The 19,549-nt window shown below is 55.0% G+C and overlaps 2 protein-coding genes and 1 long non-coding RNA gene across 48 annotated transcripts in view; 2 read left to right on the top strand and 1 right to left on the bottom strand.

The window, feature by feature from the left end:
• Window positions 1-100: 100 nt before the first annotated feature.
• TKFC (triokinase and FMN cyclase) lies at window positions 101-12,188 on the top strand. Of its 4 annotated transcripts, none has more exons than XM_086383579.1 (18): window positions 101-205; window positions 1,571-1,686; window positions 3,989-4,178; window positions 5,124-5,234; window positions 5,309-5,490; window positions 6,770-6,848; window positions 7,123-7,212; window positions 7,830-7,864; window positions 7,938-8,022; window positions 8,112-8,201; window positions 8,855-8,971; window positions 9,292-9,411; window positions 9,587-9,724; window positions 10,622-10,728; window positions 10,832-10,935; window positions 11,038-11,071; window positions 11,177-11,266; window positions 11,629-12,188. In XM_086383579.1, exons 2-18 carry the CDS (start codon window positions 1,684-1,686, stop codon window positions 11,788-11,790), a joined length of 1,737 nt encoding a protein of 578 aa, XP_086239705.1. In that variant the 5' UTR covers window positions 101-205; window positions 1,571-1,683; the 3' UTR covers window positions 11,791-12,188. The 4 variants fall into 4 exon arrangements, with proteins under 4 accessions (XP_086239705.1, XP_086239704.1, XP_086239707.1 ...); XM_086383578.1 differs by having other exon boundaries at window positions 101-417; XM_086383581.1 differs by lacking the exon at window positions 3,989-4,178.
• Window positions 12,189-13,703: 1,515 nt separating this feature from the next.
• The window catches only part of CYB561A3 (cytochrome b561 family member A3), a 13,627-nt gene continuing 7,781 nt past the window's right edge, over window positions 13,704-19,549 (bottom strand). For 14 of the 43 annotated variants that reach the window (XM_086383626.1, XM_086383631.1, XM_086383629.1 and 11 more), the window contains 4 exons: window positions 17,319-17,527; window positions 16,547-16,701; window positions 15,667-15,823; window positions 13,704-15,068 (listed from right to left, as the gene is read on the bottom strand). In XM_086383626.1, the coding sequence (XP_086239752.1) occupies window positions 15,045-15,068; window positions 15,667-15,823; window positions 16,547-16,701; window positions 17,319-17,527 (545 nt within the window). In that variant the 3' untranslated portion in view covers window positions 13,704-15,044. Of the gene's footprint in view, window positions 15,069-15,666; window positions 15,824-16,545; window positions 16,702-17,077; window positions 17,528-19,549 lie in introns of those variants that run through there. The other 29 variants (XM_086383616.1, XM_086383613.1, XM_086383615.1 and 26 more) reach the window with 8 other exon arrangements.
• LOC147342077 (uncharacterized) overlaps window positions 18,102-19,549 on the top strand; it is a 4,759-nt gene continuing 3,311 nt past the window's right edge. The window contains exon 1 of the long non-coding RNA XR_015157537.1: window positions 18,102-18,235. This is a non-coding gene — a long non-coding RNA (uncharacterized LOC147342077). The remainder of the gene's footprint in view (window positions 18,236-19,549) is intronic.

The following is a 19,549-nucleotide window of genomic DNA, read 5'->3' as shown; positions in this document are numbered from 1 at the left end:
GCATCACGGGACGGCCTCACCTGGCCTCTTGGAGGACTCAAGGCGCCAGAGGCGGCCAACCAAGGGAGGCCCCGCCCCCCGGAGGCCCCGCCCATTCTCTACCGCTGGAGCTTGGAGTACCCGGATGAGGGCGCCCCGTCGCGAGTCTTTCGGTACTGGTGGCGGTTACTGAAAAGGCTTACCCGGACGAGAGCGGGTCGCAAAGGTTCGCCGACTCCTCCTTCTTCCCCGGAGCTGACCCGCCGACCTCATCCGTAGTCCGCTCCCCTCGCCCTTCCCCAGACCCCGTCCACACCCCCTTCTTAGCTCCAGGAGCCCTCGGGGCTGGTCCCTATTTTGGAACCAGAAGATACTGCAGAGGCCCAGAGAGGGGAAGAAGGTGACATCAATTTGTGCACCTCCCAGACTAGAACCGAGGTTCGTACCTCCCTCTCCCTAGCCTTCCCAGTATCTCTAAACCCAGCCCTGCCTGATCCTAGAATGACCCATCACTCCCATCTCACCTGGCGGGCGTCTGGGGGAGGCACTTAGACTGTCCCTTCTCTCCTTTGAACTTGTTTGTGTTTGAAACTTTGTGTTTCGAGGCCCCAGCAGGCCACTTCTCCAGCAGAGTTAGTGCCCCCATGATCTGTGCAAACTCGGACCTCAAACACGAAAGCAGAATTTGCCTGGTGAGAACCTTAGTGACCCAAGAAAGCAGTCAGTTAGCCCTGCAGCTTGCAAGCCACTCCACATCAGACAGGCTCTGCAAGGAGTAGAAGAACCACGTGGCTTGGAGCACCTGCCAGAAGGCTGTAGAGGAAGCTGCCCCCATTTTACAAATGAGGAAGCTAAGGCTCAGGCAAATTGATTTACCCAGAATCCCCTAGGAAATCAGAGGCAGAGCTAGGTGCTGAGGCTGGTGGGGATTCTTTGCATTGCAGAAAAGTGCCTTGAGCCCAAGACACCTCTGAACCTGGCTGAACCGAAAGGAACTAAAAGGTCTTTGTGATTTACATATGTGATTTCCCACACCCAGGACTTTCAGCCTTGACTTTTGAGGCACTGAATTTATCAGTAGAAAGAACACAGGATTTGTAGAGAAGCTAAACATAGGTTTGAATCCTGGCTGTTGTTGGAATGGCCTTGGACACATCACAGAGCTTGCTGGGTCGGTTTCCCAGAAGGAAAATAGAGTCACAGACTCAGCCATCTCCTTCCTGGTGAGGTGCCAACACTGACAAGAGCAAGTCTGTGAAGATCTTTAGGAACGTATTCACTGCATGTGTGCCCATGTAATAGATGAAGTTACTCTGAGGGTAAATTTGCCCCTTGGTGATAAGGTGGGCGCCACTCCTGAGCATAAGGCAGATGTGTGCCCAGCATGGATCTATCAGTGTTCTGGCAGCCAGGTGCAGAATGTGAACCTTGGTCAGCCGCAAACTCTTCTCCATCCCCAGCTCACATTCTAGAGTTTGGACTTAGATCAAAGTCTGGGGAAGCTCCCTAATTACCAGGGTGCTGGAAGCATGACTGTGCCAGTAGGCTGCAAGTGTCTTCAGCAGCTCATGTTGTTACCCACCTCTTGCAGATTCTGCTTGCCATCTTCACTGTGCTCAGACCTGATTGCACACACGGGACTGCCCATCTGCCAGAAGCTCAGTGAGACGGTGTGAGGCACACTTGCTTCAGAGCCTCCCCATCATGGTGAGTCCCATGAGGGCCAGGGCAGAGGAAGAGCACTATGGGCTTGGGGCAGTAGGTGTGTCAGCCCTGGGCATGTTGCAGTTCCTCACTCCCTGACCAAGAGATGCTGCTGCCTCCTGAGCTTAAGAGAAAGAGTCATCCTCTGTCTCAGGGCCTGACTTCCCTTCATTTCCCAGCTAGGCCCAGCCCAATCTGTGGCTGCAGCCTCTGAGTCCCTCCAAGGCCCACATGGCCCTGGTCTGGGTCAAGCGTTTAGAACATTAACAGCTACCATTGGTGATGGACAGGGAGGCCTGGAGTGCTGCAATTCATGAGGTCGCAAAGAGTTGGACATGACTGAACGACTGAACTGAACTGGACTCTGTAATAGACACCACACAGGAGTCCAAAAGAAGGACCTGTTGTGTCTTTCTGAGCCTTGGGCATGTGTGGGCTTGTGGGATCTACAGTGCAGGAGGCTCAATATGCCCCTCAGCATGCCCCAGGCTCATTCTAGAACAGATCTGAAGCAAAACAGCCCTGGGAAGTTGTTGTGAAATCTCTTAGTCGTGTCCAACTCTTTGTGACCCCACGAACTGCAACACACCAGGCTTCCCTGCCCTGCACTGTGTCACGGATTGTGCTCAAACACATGCCTGGGCAGGCCTGGGTTCAAGTTTCAGCCTACCACTAACCAGCTGTGTGACATTTTACCGAAACATGACCTCTCTGAGCCTCTTTCCTCATCTGCAGATTAGTCGATGGGGTGTTGACCAGACCAGGATCTAGGGGCCTCCCACATTTGCCTGTAGGAGTCAACTTTCCTTTCTTCTTCCATCCCCTCAGGCCACTGGGAGCCACAGATGGCACTGGCGGCTTATCTCTCCACTGGCTCTGGTTTGGGAATGGTTGCAAATCCCAGGCAGGGCGGACTGTCAGGGGTGGCAAAGGGACCCATTCTCAGAGGGTGGTAGCGTTGGAGGTTGGGCTTGGAATTCAGACCCACTCTCAACTTCATTGCATATTCCAGTCCCTGGCAGGCGCTGGGAGCCACAAGCCCATGCCTTCACTTGGGCAGAACGTCTGCCACTCTCAGCCTCCCTTCAGCCCCTGGGGAAAGCAGCATGATAAAGCCAAAATGGAACTAGCTTTGGAGCCAGGCTGACCTGGACACTTGCTGGCTTTGTGACCTTGGGCGGCTGCTGCTGCTGCTGCTGCTAAGTCGCTTCAGTAGTGTCCTACTCTGTGCAACCCCACAGACGGCAGCCCACCAGGCTCCCCTGTCCCTGGGATTCTCCAGGCAAGAACACTGGAGTGGATTTCCATTTCCTTCTCCAATGCATGAAAGTGAAAAGTGAGAGTGAAGTCGCTCAGTCGTGCCCGACTCTTAGCGACCCCATGGACTGCAGCCTACCAGGCTCCTCCGCCCATGGGATTTTCCAGGCAAGAGTACTGGAGTGAGGTGCCAGTGCCTTCTCTGGTGACCTTGGGCAAAGTCATATAATTCTGCCTGTTTCCTCACTGGGCTAATTTTACTCCATAGGGTTGTTGGAAGGTTGAATGAGATGTGCTTGAAAACGCTTAGAATCAGATCTAGAATGAGGTCTGGCTCACTGCCCTGGCCCACCCCTGACCCAGAAAAGGCCAGAGTTTGCATGAAAGAACCAAGTTCCTGCAGACTTGGGGAAGGCTCAGGTGCAGGCTGCCCTCAGGCCACCAGGGGGCGCTGGGAGCCCAGCCCTCTCTGATCCTAATTGGGCACCAGTTTCACTGTTTGGGACAAAGGCAGGAGCCGCATGCAGCCCTTTCAGCCAGCTCCGGCTTTTCAGAGCTGGCAGTAGAAGGGACTAGTTCCCTTTTATTCAGTTTTTACTGTATAGGGGGCATATCCTGTAGTTCATTAAATCCCTGTTTTGCTGAGGAAGCAGATGGGTGTGGGACCTGTCTGGCCCCCACCCCTGGGACAGGAGCCCCAACCTGGGGCTTCTCCTCCTTTGACAAAAGGCTGTTGGGCCCCAATTATCTTTGTGTACTGAGGACTCCAGTCCCCCCATTTTCTTTGTATCAAAGCCGTTCTTCAGGATAAATTTCAAAGCCGTTCTTCAGGATAAATTTAAGTTAGGCATGGAATAAAAAGTCACAAATTACTAAGTCATAGAAACATCCACCAGATAAAATGATGCCTAATTCAAGGAACCGCTGTTCCCTGGAGTTCCTGGGCAGGTGTGGGCTAGGGGTCTTAGTCACAGCAGTGTGGCTGGGCAGAACAAGGGGGTGTCCCTGCCAGCTACACCCAGAACCTCCTCCTGCTTCTCTCCCACAGACCTCCAAGAAGCTAGTGAACTCAGTGGCAGGCTGTGCCGACGACGCTCTTGCCGGCCTGGTGGCCTGCAACCCCAGCCTACAGCTCCTGCAGGGCCACCGCGTGGCCCTCCGTTCTGACCTGGACAGTCTCAAGGGCCGGGTGGCCCTACTGTCGGGTGGGGGCTCCGGCCATGAGCCTGCCCATGCTGGTGAGCACCCTGAGCAGAGGTGGGGGGTGGGCTCTGGGCAGAGTGGACGGGGGCTGCTGGGAGATCTTTGGCACTGTTAGGAGGTTCAGGATGGAGCCCGGCTGAGAGCTGGAAGCCTGGTGTTGGCTCTGGCTCCCGGCTCCCTTGAGCTGTGACCTGGAGCCAGGCCTGGGCTCGCTGTGCCTCAGTCTCTACGTCTGTAAAAGCACAAGGTTGGGCCAAATGATCTCTCAGGCCTCTCCAGCTCTGAGTGTCAGTGATTTCACAAATCCTCCCTGCCTCCCAGGCCCAACTGACCTGCCATCTCCTCCTCCATGAGGCCTTCCTGAGTCTTCCAGCCTAGAGCAGTATCCCTCTTCTGAATTCCCAGCCTACATTTTCAAAGTGGACTGTCCTGGATTGTTTCCTATTTAGTGCCAGGCATGTGCACTTTCCCTGAGAGCTCAGGGATGGGGGTAGGGAGTGAGGAGGAATAGGGACCAGGCTTTTGTATCCTCTGTATCTTTCCTGTTTCTCTGGCAAATTCATTCATCCATTCAGCAAACATTCCTGAGCACCTGTGCTTGGCACTGTCTGGCCACTAGGGGCGCAAAAGTGACCCAGACGAGGTACCTGCCCTCATGGAGCTTCTGTTCTCCTTTGGGGAGACAGAAACCAGGTAAACACACAAACGAAAGAGGTCATTTCAGAGCATGTAAGTGAGGTAGGGAGGACAGGAGAGCAGGATAAAGGAGCAGCGAATACCTGGGGATGGAGTGAGTGACTGTTCAGTTGGGAGGTTGGGGAAGACCTCTCCAAGGAGATGAAAGATCTGTGGAGCATGACCCAGCTGCTTTTCTGCAGCAGGCACACAGTAGGGCTCACCAGGGCATGCAGCCCTGAGCCCCGGGGCCTGCAGGCACAGGTCCCCACCCAGCATCCTCTCCCCACCTCTCTCCATCACAGGTTTCATAGGGAAGGGGATGCTGACGGGGATCATCGCGGGAGCCGTGTTCACCTCCCCGGCAGTGGGCAGCATCCTGGCGGCTATCAGGGCCGTGGCCCAGGCAGGCACAGGTAAGCCTGGCCTGCAGGAGGGGCTGCTGTGGGGAGGGAAGGCGCTGATGGGGCCCTGCTGGCTGTTCCCACAGTGGGGACCCTCCTCATCGTGAAGAACTACACTGGGGACCGACTCAACTTCGGCCTGGCCCGGGAGCAGGCCCGGGCGGAGGGCATCCCTGTGGAGATGGTGGTTGTCGGGGACGACAGTGCCTTCACCGTCCTGAAGAAGGCGGGCCGGCGCGGGCTCTGTGGCACAGTGCTCATACACAAGGTGAGGGTCCCCTCCGGGGGACCCCTTGGTTTCCAGGCTGCACCCAGTGCCAGAACTTTCCAGCCATCTGTCCCACCCCCCAGGAAGCCACTGCTTCCCCAGTGCTCCCTGATCCAGGAGGGCACCCCCATCCCCATAACTAGCTCAGCCCAGGTACAGGCTTTCATCCTCCCAGCCCCTTCCTTGCCCTCCCCCTACCCGACCTTCCATCACCCTATCCTGTGGCCCTACTCCCCAGGGCCTCCAAACACACCTCCTCGTCCAAGCCCTGCTCTTCCTGTCTTAGCCTTGCTTTGGTCTTGCCTGCTTGCACCCAGGTGGCTGCTGCTGCCTTCTCACCTGGGTCCTCTGCCTGTTTCCTTCCTGCCCCTGCCCCAATCTCTTCCCCATAGCACCCCAGAGGTGTCTTTTAACAATGTGTCTCTGACCAGGCTGATCAGCTACAGAAAGCACCCCCAGGGTTCCTAGGGTCAGCGCAGGCTTTCCAGTCAGGTGTCCACCACGCTCTTGCCCCTCCTACCTGGCTTTCAAGTTCCTCTCCCATTGCTCCTATGGTCCCCTTATCCTCCATGAACACCAGTGCCCTGTACTACTGGGCTGTGGCTCACCTCTGGGGCTTTGCTGATGCTGAATCTTTGGCCTTGAAAATCCTTCCACTGTCCAATCCCCCTTTAGCCTGGCTAACTCCTGCTATTCTGTGGAGGCCCACACCTGCTGTCTATCCTTCTGGGAGGCTTGCCGTCTCAGCACGCCAAGCAGGCTAGGACCCCCTGCCCTCAGCGTTCCCATAACACCTACTGTGAACTCCATCATCAGATTCGTCACTTCACATGAAACATTCAGTCTGTGCTGTCTGTTTCTCTAACCCCTCCCCAGACCAAGTTCCTCCAAGGTAGGGACTATGATTTAGACACCTTTTCCCCTTTTCGGCACATATTAGATGCTTGGCAAGAAGTGGGTGGGTGGCCAAAGTGAGCCACAATACATATGCCATGGAGAAAGGACTCTAGACCAAGAGTTGGGAAACTAGCCACCAACTGGTTGTGAGACATTGGACAAGCCACCTCCCCTCTCTGGGTCCATTTCTCCATTTGTAAAGTTCCTCTGGCTCTGGGATTCTTAGAGTCCTGGCAGTTGCCCTAAATACGTTGGGCCAGGTTGATGCGGCAGGACGAGGAGGTTCCCTGTTCCCAGCTAGAAGCTCAGCCCCAGCCTGTCTTCTGCCCGCAAGTGGTACAGTGACCCCTGCCCTGGTGGGGGCCTGTCTCTGTGAGCGCAGGTGGCGGGTGCTCTGGCCGAGGCAGGTGTGGGACTGGAGGAGATCACAGATCGGGTGAGCGTCGTCGCCAAGGCCATGGGTGAGTGCCAGCTCAGGGCTCAGGAAGGGCAGGGGAGGTCGAGGCCCACCTTGGACCAGGAACAGGTTCCCTGAAGCAGCACAGGAGGCTTCCCAGGGGCTGCAGGAGGGTTTCCTGGGAACGGCGGCTTTGGGTGCCTGAGCAGGGGTTCTCTTCCATCACTGAGATGAAGAGCCCAGCAGCCTGTATCAATGAAGAGACTTCTGAGCTTGCCCGGCTGACGCCTGATGCGAGGAGCAGAGCAGTCATCCCCTTCATACTTCATTTCTCGTAGGAACCCTGGGAGTGAGCTTGTCCTCTTGCAGCGTCCCTGGTTCTAAACCCACTTTTGAGCTCTCAGCTGATGAGGTGGAGCTGGGGCTGGGTAAGCTTGTGACCCCTTGGGTTCCCTGGGTTTTTCCAGCATTTTCTACCCTGGGAGCCATCTCCTGAGTCCTGTATGCTCACATGGAGCCATCGCCTAGGGGCTCTGAAGTTTTTTAATTGGGCCCATGAGGCTGCTCTGGCCCAACCTGCCTGATTTCTACCAGCCATTGCCCTCCGCACCCAGGGCTCCATGTCCTGTGCACCTCCTTGCCTGTGCTCCCACCATTCTCCTGTACCCATGACCCTGCCAAGATGCAGCCCTTCTTTCAAGGGCAGTTCTGGGGCCACCCCAGCTACAGAACTTCCCCTCTTCCTCCCCTGTGCTTTCAGAGTGATGGGCAGAGGCCTCATGTGGCCTCTCTGTGACTGCCTCTAGTTAGGCTACTTCAGTAGTTGGAAGTTAAGTAAAGCTCTGGCTCTCTCCACCACTAAGCCGTAGCTCCCAGAGAGCAGAGACTGTGTATGTTTCACTATTCCATCTGTGTCCCCCAACCCCACACTCCCCAGATACACATGCCTAGCCTAATGCGGACCACTTAGAAAATCCTTGAGCAGAACGTGCTGAGCGACTCCCCAGGCTCCGAGTGGGTCAGCAGTGCTTGTGTCTGTCCACAGGGATCCATGGGGAGGCTGGCGTGCGCCGGATAAAGGTAGGTGGCCTCCCCGGTGCAGGCTGGCCCGAGACCGGGGCCCCGACGCAGCTCACTCCCGGCTCCGTGACAGATGGCGACTGCTGACGAGATTGTGGCGCTCATGCTGGACCACATGACGAGCTCCTCCAACGCATCCCACGTGCCTGTGCCACCCGGTGAGGGACTGTCACGCTGTCTCCCCACCTTGCCTCCCCCTCTGGAAATGGGGCCGAGAGAGTCACCTGGGCGTCGTGTCCGCCCACAGGCTCCTCAGTAGTGCTGATGGTCAACAACCTGGGTGGCCTGTCGTTCCTGGAACTGGGCATCATAGCCGACGCCGCCGTCTGCTCTCTGGGTGAGCCCCACACTGGAGTCGGACCTCCTGACCCCCGAGCTTCCTCCCGTCCGCCCTTTGAAGCTGGATGTAGGAAAGGCACCTGGGATAGAGCCTTGCAACGATAGTCGGGCTCCACAGTCTGGAGCACGGGCTGTGAGTCAGTCAGGCCCGACTTAGATGGCCGTCTGCGACCTACTTGCCAGGAGCCTTGAGCCTGTTGCCTTGTCTATAAAAAGAGGGTAGTAATAGTAGCTGCCTTAAAGGGTTGTCATGAGGATTGTTGTTGTTTAGTTTCTCAGTTTGTCTGACATTTTTGCAACGCCATGGCCTCCTCTGTCCATGGGATTTCCCAGGCAATAATACTGGAGTGAGTAGCCGTATGAGATTTAACTCACTTAGCACAGGACATGGGACCTGGTAAGAAGAACCCAGTAACTGAGACCTGTCGTTACTCATCTGCCCCCATAGAAGGGACGCCTCCAGGGTATGTGGTCATTCAAGGTATCTTTAAAGGACGCCCCGAGGAAATCTGACCGGCTCCCTACTGACCTCAGGGCCCCAGCTCCCAAAGTCCTTGTTTTTCTCTTACTCAGTTTCCTTCTCTGATGCTCTGGGGGAAACTGCCCAGAAGCACTTCCCTTCTTCCTCACACTCATGCTCTGGTACTGCAGAGGGCCGCGGGGTGAAGATCGCCCGTGCCCTAGTGGGCACCTTCATGTCAGCCCTGGAGATGCCTGGCGTTTCTCTCACCCTCCTGCTGGTGGATGAGCCCCTCCTGAAACTGATAGGTGAGACCTGGAAGCTGGGGTCAGCCAAACCAGGGCTCCCTGGAGCTGGAAGGAGCCAACTCCATCAGGGCTGACCATGAGTTAGGACCCTGTGGAGAGGCCCTTTCTGGCTTCCCCAGCCTTCCCCAACTCTCTCTTGACTGTGGAGGAGTTGGAATTAGGCTCCTCCCCTAGGGGCCCTCATTTCCCATGTACACAGTCAGCACTCAGTACCCACTTACTGCGGTGGAGGGAACCAGGCCACCAGGTGGGGAGTCCAGGCCCTACTTGATCCTGGCCAGCCGACCCGTCTCTAAGAAGAGTCATCCTGCTGTCCCCAGATGCTGAAACCACTGCCTCGGCCTGGCCTAACGTGGCCAAGGTCTGGGTGACTGGGCGGAAGCGGAGCCGGGCCGCCCCCACGGAGCCCCTGGCGGCCCCTGACTCCACTACTGCAGCAGGTAGGGGCCATGCTCTAGGGGAAGGTGGCCCAGGCGTTTGGCCTGAGGCCTAAAGGCTGCAGTGTGTGCAGAGGGGCGTGCAGGGGCCCTGGCACCCACACCTGCACTCTGGTCACGTTCAGTTGTGAGAAGAGCCAGCCAGGTGGGCCTCCCTCCTGCTGTCCTCCCTTTGCAGGTGAAGCCTCAAAGCAGATGGTACTTGTGCTGGAGTGGGTGTGCACCACCCTCCTGGGCCTGGAGGAACATCTGAACGCCCTGGACCGTGCTGCCGGTGATGGAGACTGTGGCACCACCCACAGCCGTGCAGCCAGAGGTTGGTGCCAGGGCCCACCTGGGGTAGGAGACGGGGTGGTACGGCACACTCATGTGACGTTTCATGAATCAGTGATTTCAAAAGCATTTGGAGTACTCACATGGGGCTGGCAACTGTTATTTTGCCAAAAGACGTCATCACAAACTTAGCGTGCTTTTCACCTGTTTTCATAAAGGGATATGTCTAGTACTACAATCTTTCAGTGAATAATTTTGAAAGTCGCTCAGTCATGTCTGACTCTTTGTGACCCTATATTCTCCAGTCCAGAATACTGCAGTGGGTAGGCTTTCCCTTTTCCAGGGGATCTTCCAGATCCAGAGATTGAACTGAGGTCTTGCACATTGCAGGTGGATTCTTTACCAGCTGAGCCAGCCACAAGGGAAGCCCGAATAACAACTTTAAATTATCCTAAAGGGAAACTCACACCCTTACTCTTTCTCAGCTTACCCAGCCGAGGCAAAAGTTCTGAATTATCCAGCTATTATCTTGTTCAATCAAGAAAAATATATTTAGTGCTGACCATGGGTCAGGTGCTGCCCTCAACTCTATGGATACAATAGCTAGAAAAATATTAAAATCACTGCTCTTGTGGCTTATGTTCTGGTAGGAAAAAAAGACCATTAACAAGGTAAATCAGTAAAAGACAAAAAAGAGGGAAGCGAGGAAGCATCATCGCTTCTCATTGACCACCAAGGTCCCCATCGGTGACCTGTCCCCTCCTCTCTCCAGATGCAGCAGGACAGAGAGGGGGCCGGGGAGTCTCTTCATGTTGGTTCCCTCAGCCTCTCCTAGCATCCATTCCTTCCGCCTGGCAGTGAGGCCTGGGTACTTGTTTGGGGTCCAGGCAGACGGGAGGGAAGGTCTCTGAATTCCTTGCCATCTCTTATCTGCCTGCAGCGATTCAGGGGTGGCTAAAGGAGGGCCCACCTCCAGCCAGCCCTGCCCAGCTACTCTCCAAATTGTCCTTCCTGCTACTGGAGAAGATGGGAGGCTCCTCAGGGGCAGTGAGTGCCAGCAGCCCCCGGGGGTGGAGGGCTGACACAGAGGGGTTCTGGGTTGGCCAAGGCCCCAGGCCAACACCGTGCTCAGCATCGTGGTCCTCCCCAGCTCTACGGCCTGTTCCTGACTGCGGCGGCCCAGCCACTCAAGGCCAAGACTGACCTCCCGGCCTGGTCTGCTGCCATGGATGCCGGCCTGGAGGCCATGCAGAAGTGAGCCAGGGCCCAGAGTGGGCTGGGGGTGGTGGTTGATGTCACCCACCCCCGAGTGGCGCTTCCCTGCGGTGAGCCTCACTAGTTCTCTTTCCCTGCCAGGTATGGCAAGGCTGCCCCAGGTGACAGGACTATGGTGTGTATCTGGCCCAGGCCTTGCCCCTTTGGAGCGTAGAGCCCTGAAGGCCAGTCTCAGTGGCAGGGCCCATCCTCAGCCCATCTCTCCCCTCCCCCTGTCCAGCTGGATTCTCTGTGGGCAGCAGGACAGGAGCTCCAAGCCTGGAAGAGCCCAGGGGCCAATATGCTCCAGATTCTGACCAAGGCTGTCAAGGTGAGTGAGGCTGGGCCCAGCCACCCAGAGAGACAGAACCACCAGGCTCCCATCTCCGTGCGACCTTGAACAAGTTCATATCCTTTCTGTACTTCCCTTTCCTCCTCTGACAGTGGAGAATACCTATCTCAGAGGGTGGCTGGGGACTAGAGAGATACATAGGGTCCCAGCACTAGGTCTGGGACATAGCAGGCCCTCAGCAAATGGTGTCCCCTTGTCCCTGCCAGTGGTGGGTGGACAGTGACCTCTCCACCCTGGTGACTGTGCAGAGGGTCCTGGCAAAGCTGGGACCCCAGGGTCCATGGCAGGAAGGAAGCCTGATGGCTCCTCTTTGAACCGGCTCCCACACCCCCACCCCTCAGAGTGCAGAAGCTGCAGCCGAGGCCACCAAGAACATGGAAGCTGGAGCTGGAAGAGCCAGTTACATCAGCTCCGCGCGCCTGGATCAGCCAGACCCCGGGGCGGTGGCAGCCGCGGCCATTCTGCGTGCCATCCTGGAGGTCTTGCAGAGTCAGGGTGCGTGAAGGCCTCCACGGGCCTCAGGGCCTCTCTCACTGCTTTCCCCAGCAGCCACCATCACTTGCTTCTGCCTTCTGCCGTCCTCCCCTGCCTCTGGCTCTCGAGACCTGCCCTCTGCATTCAACAGGAACTCCTCAGCCAGCCTACAGATCCTCCACTGTAGAAACTGCAGGCCCAGAATGGGTGTCAATGCGTTTTCCCTTTTCGGGGAGGGGGCAGTCCTAGGGTCACCGGGCTCTGCCTCTAGTCAGTTCTGAGCTTTAGTGATAAGGCTTTTCCCTGGGTGGCAATACAGCCTTTAACTGGTGATGCTAATTTGGTTTTGAGACTCCGCGTGAAAGGTCTTCTGCACATGAACTGAGCCAGTGTGAAAAGCCAGCCAATAAACCACACTGAAGCAGAAGAGCTGTGCTTCCTCTGAAGGACCTTCATCCAAGCGTGTGAACAAGTGGGCCCACCGATGCTCTGAGGCTCAGAGCTCAGCCCCCGTCTCCTCCCACCTGAGGCCTGCAGGCAGGTTCTGTGCAGGTGGGCCAACTCCACTGGGACCCAGTCTGTCCTTCTGGTGCACACACCACCCCGGACGGGTGTGCTTTTCTCAGCCCTAGACTAAAAGAACTCACTGATTCTTCAGAAATCAAATGTGCAGGTGGGTCACCAAAAGGAAAACAAATCACCATACTCTTTTAAGGATCAGCAGCAGAATAGAAACCGTTCTCAGGCCGGCCCGTCTCCAGAGCCATCAGTGACAGCCCCAGGGGGAGCAGGAGGGGCTGTGGGGTCAGCATGGTGCCTGGAGACATACGGCACACCCCTGGCCCCTGCTTGGCATAGGGGTGCAGTTAAAGTCATTGGTGTGACTCACTTTAGACACTGACATGACCTTGAATCCTGGTCCTGTTTCAAACTAGCTACACATAAACTCAGGCCTATTTAGCCTCTTAGAATCGAAAACCAAGAATGGTGCCCACCTCATAGGCACATGTGCTGAGTTGCTTCGCGTCCAACCTCTTGGAATCCCAGACTCCTCTGTCCATGGGATTTTCCAAGCAACAGTACTGGAGTGGGTTGCCATGCTCTTCTCCAGGAGTATCTCCCCAACCCAGGGATCGAACCTGCGTCTCCTGAACTGCAGGCAGATTCTTTCCGCTCAACCACCAGGAAGTCTCATAGGCACACAAAGGATTCAAAGGAACCAGTGAAGATAAAGGGCCGGAGACCATCCAGATGCTCACTCACTGGGGGTTGCTGACATCACATGTCTGCATCCAGCTCCTTCCAAGTCCTCTGCTCCACCACCAGGTGGTCTCAGCTCGTCACACTGCTGCTGCTAAGTCGCTTCAGTCGTGTCCAACTCTGTGCGGCCCCATAGACAGCAGCCCACCAGGCTCCCCCGTCCCTGGGATTCTCCAGGCAAGAACACTGGAGTCACTGGGACCACTTATTTTGCCCAAACTTGATTGCAGGCTTCCTCAACACTTTGGCTTCCCCTGCTCTGCCCAGGGCCCCCCACCCATCAGACACACCACAGGTCGCCAATCATAGTCACAGTTATTGGTGGGCACAGGTACACACACCCAGCCCCTGGGAAGGAAACTCTAGCCTCAGACACCTGGCCTGTGGATCCCAACTCTGCCACTGCCTGGCTGGGTGACCTCAGGCAAATCACTTAAGCCTTTTTGAGTCTTGTGTTCCAGAAAATGAAAGAGGAAACAGCTCCTTCCTGGTAAGATAACCAAATCCTCAAAGGCCATTTACTTTTAAGGACAAGTTCAGGAACCAAGAGTCACATGCAATTGCAGGAAGAGAGTCATGTGGGCCTTTGGGTTTGTCCCTCCCCAAGTCTGGGTCAGTACTAGCCCATGGCTTCTGCAAATGGCCCAAGATCAAGTCACAGTGTCATTTCAGCACAGAAGGCTTTGATTCTTAAAAATACATTTAATGAAAATCAAGCCTCATAAGTCAAACGCCTACCCACGTGGAGAAAAGGGAGAGCTGGTCTTGTGACCAGAGTGCCTGGCAGACATCCCAGTGCCTTTGGAGGGTCTCAGCCGCTTGGGAGGTTCAGTCACAGCCCTTTGGCCAGCATCTGGCCACGTGGGGTGGGGTGGACAGTCAGCCTTGTTGCCATCTGCCACAAATCAGGACACCAGGTGTCCTGCTGCTTGTCACCTAGGCACAGCAGCATGGAGCCTGGGACCTGGCAGGGCCTGTGTGCAGAGGGCAGTGCCACCCCAGTCTCTCATTGGGAGAAAAGCAACACCTCACACTTGTGTCACACCAGACTTGTCTGCTAGGCAAGCAGCCATGGAGGGGTGGGAGGGGCAAGTGAGGCACTTGGATGCTCAGCAAGGGATGCCCCTGGGGGTGGCCATGGCTTCCAGGGCTCTGCTGGGTACAGTGCACCACAACGCTGGCATGTTTCATGGTGAGCAGCAGAGTGAAGATGGCTGGGCAAGGGCCCTGGTGACAGCGCAAGGCTGATCCCACCTGGGGCCAGGCAGCCGAGCTTGGACCCAGTAAGGGAAAAGGAAGGAGGTCTGCTACTCCAAGGGACAGCTGGACAGGCTCTTCTCAGAAGAGCAGGTCACGTAAGGCTGTGCGGCAGTGACAGGCATGTCAGTCACAGGGAAGAGCCAGGATCCAGGCCCCAGTCGCAGCAGCAGCTAGCAGGGCACGCAGAACACGTGGACACAGAAGGCAGCAACGGGAAATGAGGAGCAAGCAGCCAGCCCTCAGCTTCTCTTCTGCAGAAGCGGCTCTGCCAGTCCCCGCTCTCCTTCCAGCATCACCTCTGGCGTTCCCGCCCGGCCTCGTGTCCTGGTGGGCTGGATGGGAGGTTACAAGAGCAGATGCAGCCTGGCCGGGGCAGCAGCCTCAACTTCGGGGGAACGCCAACGGAAGCCCTGGCTCCCCCACTCTTCACAATGTGGATGGTACTCAATTCCCAGCTTATCTGAGTCCTCAGGATTCCCTACCACATCCTTAGGGGTATGAGGGGAAGCGAACTTGACTTCATACAAGCAGCAACAGCATGAGCAGCCAGGGCAAGGAGGCCAGGGGTAAACAGATGACCTGAGAATTCAATGCCAAGAAGGGGCAGAGAAGCCAAAGCCACCAAGGAAAGCACGTGGGCAGGCTATGGGAGAGCAGGCCCACCCAGAGGCAAGGGGAGACCGGGGCCCACAGCCAGCGAGAGCAGAGCTTCGGGAAGGAGTTTAGACTGCACACAGACTGCTCCTGGGAGTCCCTTCCTGCTTCACTCCCTGCCACGCAACAGGGCCTGGAAAGACAAGCAGGTGTCAAAATGGCCTCTGACCTGCAGGAGTCCCGCCAAGCCTGAGCTGCTCAGACAGACCCCAACCTGCAGGGTGAGCCCCAGTCCACCCACCACACTTTTCAAGGAAGCCCCAGAGTCCCTCAACCGACACACTCCATCCCTCAGGTGCCTGCATGGCTGAGAACAGGCAAAATGTCCCAAGCCCTCAACCGGTCACCACACACCCATGAGGAAAGCTCCCATCCCACTAGATGAGCTCTGAAGCTGGAGAAGCAGAAATCAGCATACCTCCTCCTCACACTACAGCCCTTCCTTGGGGAAGGTAAAGCCACACTTCCCCGTGAGACCACAGCCATCTGGGGAGGGGAGGAAGCCCCTGCTCCCCCAGCGGACAGGGCCCTAGGAGCAGCTGCACTGGCCATGACAGGAAGCGCTGGGTTCACTCTGGTGCTCCCCATCAGCCAGCCGAACCCCACCTTCAAGCTACTTGTTTCCCACCACGTTACTGGGTTGGTCTTCCTGGCAAAGCCCAAGCCTCTACTGGCTGACCCCTCAGACCCGGCCCTACCCCAACCTGCAACAGGAGACCAAGACCCCATACCTCTCTCTCAGCCTGCATCCCTGGCTCTGGGCGTTTCCAAGATGAAGCCAGCAGGATATAGAGCACCAGCAGCCCGAAGACCACCACCAGCATCCCAGCACAGTTTGCAAAGACAGCCTCACTGGGCAAGTTGGAGTATGTCTTGGTGCCATTTTTCCTGAGGATGACAAAACAATGCGGGCCCTTGAGAAACTTTTCTACCTGTTTTTGCCCAATGCGGGACCCAATGCCACTAACAGAGGATAAGAAAGACTTCCCAGGGCCCGCTGCAACCTGGAATATTAACATACTTTCTAAGTCTCTGCCATGACTAGTGTCTGCAGAATGCTGTCTACCCTTGAGGAAGCTGAAGCTCCCAGACATGACATGAACTCGTCCTGAGGTACACAACTAGGAAACGGCACAGCCAAGATCTATACCCAGGTCTGACCTCAAATCTTGTCTGCTCTTCATTGCACCCCAACTCCCTCCCCAAATGGAGAACGGTAGTGGTTAGGTGTACGAGCTCTAGTCCCCTAACTCAAAGCTCTGCCACTTACTGGTACATTGCTAAACCTCTCTGTGCCTCCGTTCCCTAATTCATACGTGGCAAGGACAACATTACCAACGCTATAGGGCACTTGGAGGATTAAATTTGAGACGTTTAGAATAGTTTCTCCCAGAGTAGGTTCTAAATCACTTTGATGCTGGGTAATTATTTGGCGACCAGTTTACCAATCTCAGCCTAAAGAAAGATGAGTCCATTACCTTCCAGATCAGGAACGAGCTCAACCCCAAAGGCTTCCCTCCCTCAGACGGGTCCTATGACCCATCTTTTGAAGACCCTATTCCTGCCCCCCACCTTACAGTTGGAGGTCCCATGCACGGCCCCCCCACTCACAAACTGAAGAAAAGCTTCTCGTTAATGCCAGAAACAACAGACGCAATGGCCAGAGAGAGAATGGAGGCTCCAAAGAAGACGTGGATGGGTTTCAGGAGGCTGCGCAGCCACATGGATGCCCAGGGCAGCAGGAAGACTGAGAAGCCCAGGAACCACTGTGGACACAGGAAATACCTGACTGTATTGCGTGTGACCAAAGGCATGCCGGGTCACACCGCCCGTCAGCACCCCCTGCTTGCCAATGAACCCTGGCCCCTCTCTCACAGCTCAACCCTCCCGCCAGGCACTGCAGCCTCCTCCCTGTGATCTGACACAAACAGGAATGTCACATACATGAAAAGCCTGGCTACACCCCCACCCTCCCGCAAACCCAGCCCTCCTCATTTGTCTCTGCTTCCTTCCTATCCTGGCTCACAAAACTCCCAATTCATACATGGCTACAATCAGGATGTGGATACTACTGCTCAAATTGCTTCTGGTTCACAGAAAAGGGGAGTGGAAAAGGTGACTTAGAGTCAGCCTGGTACGTACTGTGATCGAGTTAGCTCAGAGCGCTCCAGGACCACAGTGGGTGGTGTGAGGGATGAGAATGGAACAGGGTGAATGGGAGAACCACCAGCCTCCCAGAGCCCCTCCAACTGCCAATCCTACAGCATGCGCCCTGCCACACCGTCTCCAGGCACTGAGCAGAAGGAAGATTTGGTGCTGATGCGAGGGAAGCCCCAGCCGGAGTAGGCAGCCAACGGGAACCCAAGGAGGACAGAGTACCCACCTGGCAAGCGAAGAGGAAGACGGTGGTGATGCCCAGCCAGCTGTGCAGGGAGTAGAGGTGGGGGATCTTTGCGTGGTTGTGAAATTCAAAGACCGCGTGCAGCCCCAGCACAGTCAGGAGGAAGGCCAGCAGGTGCATGGCTGCGTGGCCGGATTTCCAGGGCAGCCTGGGCCCTACCCATGACTGGGGCAGGCGGTAGACCAGCGATGCTGTCGGAGAGAGCAGTCCCAGGGCTCGGCCTCTTCCCCTCTTGCTCATCCAAGCATCAGGGGAGTCACCCTGCCATGATCCCAAACAGCTTCCCAACAAGGAGCAGGAAGTGCTAGGACACCAGTATCAACTCTCCAGCATCTTCCATCCTGGCATCACTTCTAGTGCAGCCATCAGCCATGAAGGGGGACAAGGGACCATGATAAAGGGGAGGGGCGGGAGGAGGGAGAAACTAGGAGTTTGGGATTAGCAGACACAGACTACTACATATAAAATAGATAAATAGTAAGATCCTCCTGGGTAACACAGGGAACTATATTCACTATCTTGTAATAAACTATAATGGAAAAGAATATATGTGTGTGTGTATATATATACACACACTGTATATAAAACTGAATCAGTGTATACTGGAAACTAACGTAATTTATTTATTTAAGGCTTCTTTAATTTCTCTCAATACAGTTTTATTTTTTTCTCTGTAGAAGTCTTATGTGGCTTTTGTTAATTTATCCTAGTAAATCAACTATACTTCAATTTTTTGGACTTCCCAGGTGGCTCAGTGGTAAAGAATCCTCCCACCAATGCAGGAGACGTGGCTTTGATCCCTGGGTCAGGATGATCCCCTGGAGAAGGAAATGGAAACCCGCTCCACTATTCTTGCCTGGGAAATCTCATGGACAGAAGAGAATGGCAGGCTACAGTCCGTAAGTTAGTGACTAAACAACAACAGTACTTCAATTTAGGAAATTCCCTGGTGGTCTGGACAGGGAAGCCTGGCATGCTGCAGTCCATGGGGTCACAAAGAGTTGGACACGACTGAGCAACTGAACTGATGGTATAATATATGCCAGGTGTATGCATTTTTATATACAGGTTGAAAAGCAGTATCACATTCATTATTTCATCTAACTGGAAGAACTCTCACAACTGAAGTGAGCTGTCAAGGACACAAGTTTTAAGGTTAGATAACCGAGGTCCAAATCCCGGCTCCACCTCTCAGCTACCTGGCATCTTCTTTCTAAATCTCAGTTTCATCTGTAAAATGGAGACAATAGAGCCCACCTCACAAGCTGTCATGTATGGAAATGAGAGTTGGACTGTGAAGAAAGCTGAGCGCCGAAGAATTGATGCTTTTGAACTGTGGTGTTGGAAAAGACTCTTGAGAGTCCCTTGGACTGCAAGGAGATACAACCAGTCCATTCTAAAGGAGATCAGTCCTGGGTGTTCATTGGAAGGACTTATGCTAAAGCTGAAACTCCAATACTTTAGCCACCTCATGCTAAGAGTTGACTCATTGGAAAAAACTCTGATGCTGGGACGGATTGGGGGCAGGAGGAGAAGGGGACGACAGAGGATGAGATGGCTGGATGGCATCACCAACTCCATGGATGTGAGTTTGGGTGAACTCCGGGAGTTGGTGATGGACAGGGAGGCCTGGCATGCTGCGATTCATGGGGTCACAAAGAGGCGGACACGACTGAGCAACTGGACTGAAGAACAAAACAGGATGATATCATCAAGTACACAGGGCAAGCTGCTATTTATCAATGTCACTGTAATTCCCATTTTAGAAGTGGAGAGAGGAAGACTGACCTGGGCCCCAAGCCCAGCTGTGAACACACGGGATAAGCAAGGCTGGTCCGGCAGGAGTGAGCAGATCCCTCATGTTGAGACCTGACTGTGCCATGAGGGGCTTCACCTTCCTACTTCCTAGAGCATGCTTGGCAGGCTACCACTCACAGGACAGATCCAGGCCACTGCCTGTTTTTGTGAATAAAGGGGTTTTTCTCCTTATGACTGCCTGAACATCATTTATTGAAAAGAACATCTTATCCCACAGCTCTACAGGGCCACCTTTCCTCACCTGTCTATTCACTTATCATGACCACACTGTTATTAATATTACTCAAGGATAGCTGATTTACAATGTTGTGTTAGTTCCAGTGTGCAGCAAAGTGAATCAGTTATACATATGTATGTATCTCCACTCCTTTTTAGATCCTTTTCCCTTAAGGGCC

The sequence above is a fragment of the Bos grunniens genome, chromosome 29 (genome assembly GCF_055505025.1).
Source record: "Bos grunniens cultivar Pamir isolate PY7600 chromosome 29, Bosgru_T2T1.0, whole genome shotgun sequence".
NCBI classification, from domain to species: Eukaryota; Metazoa; Chordata; class Mammalia; order Artiodactyla; family Bovidae; genus Bos; species Bos grunniens.
The sequence above is the reverse complement of the archived record's forward strand: the minus strand, read 5'-3'. Positions and strand labels throughout refer to the sequence as shown.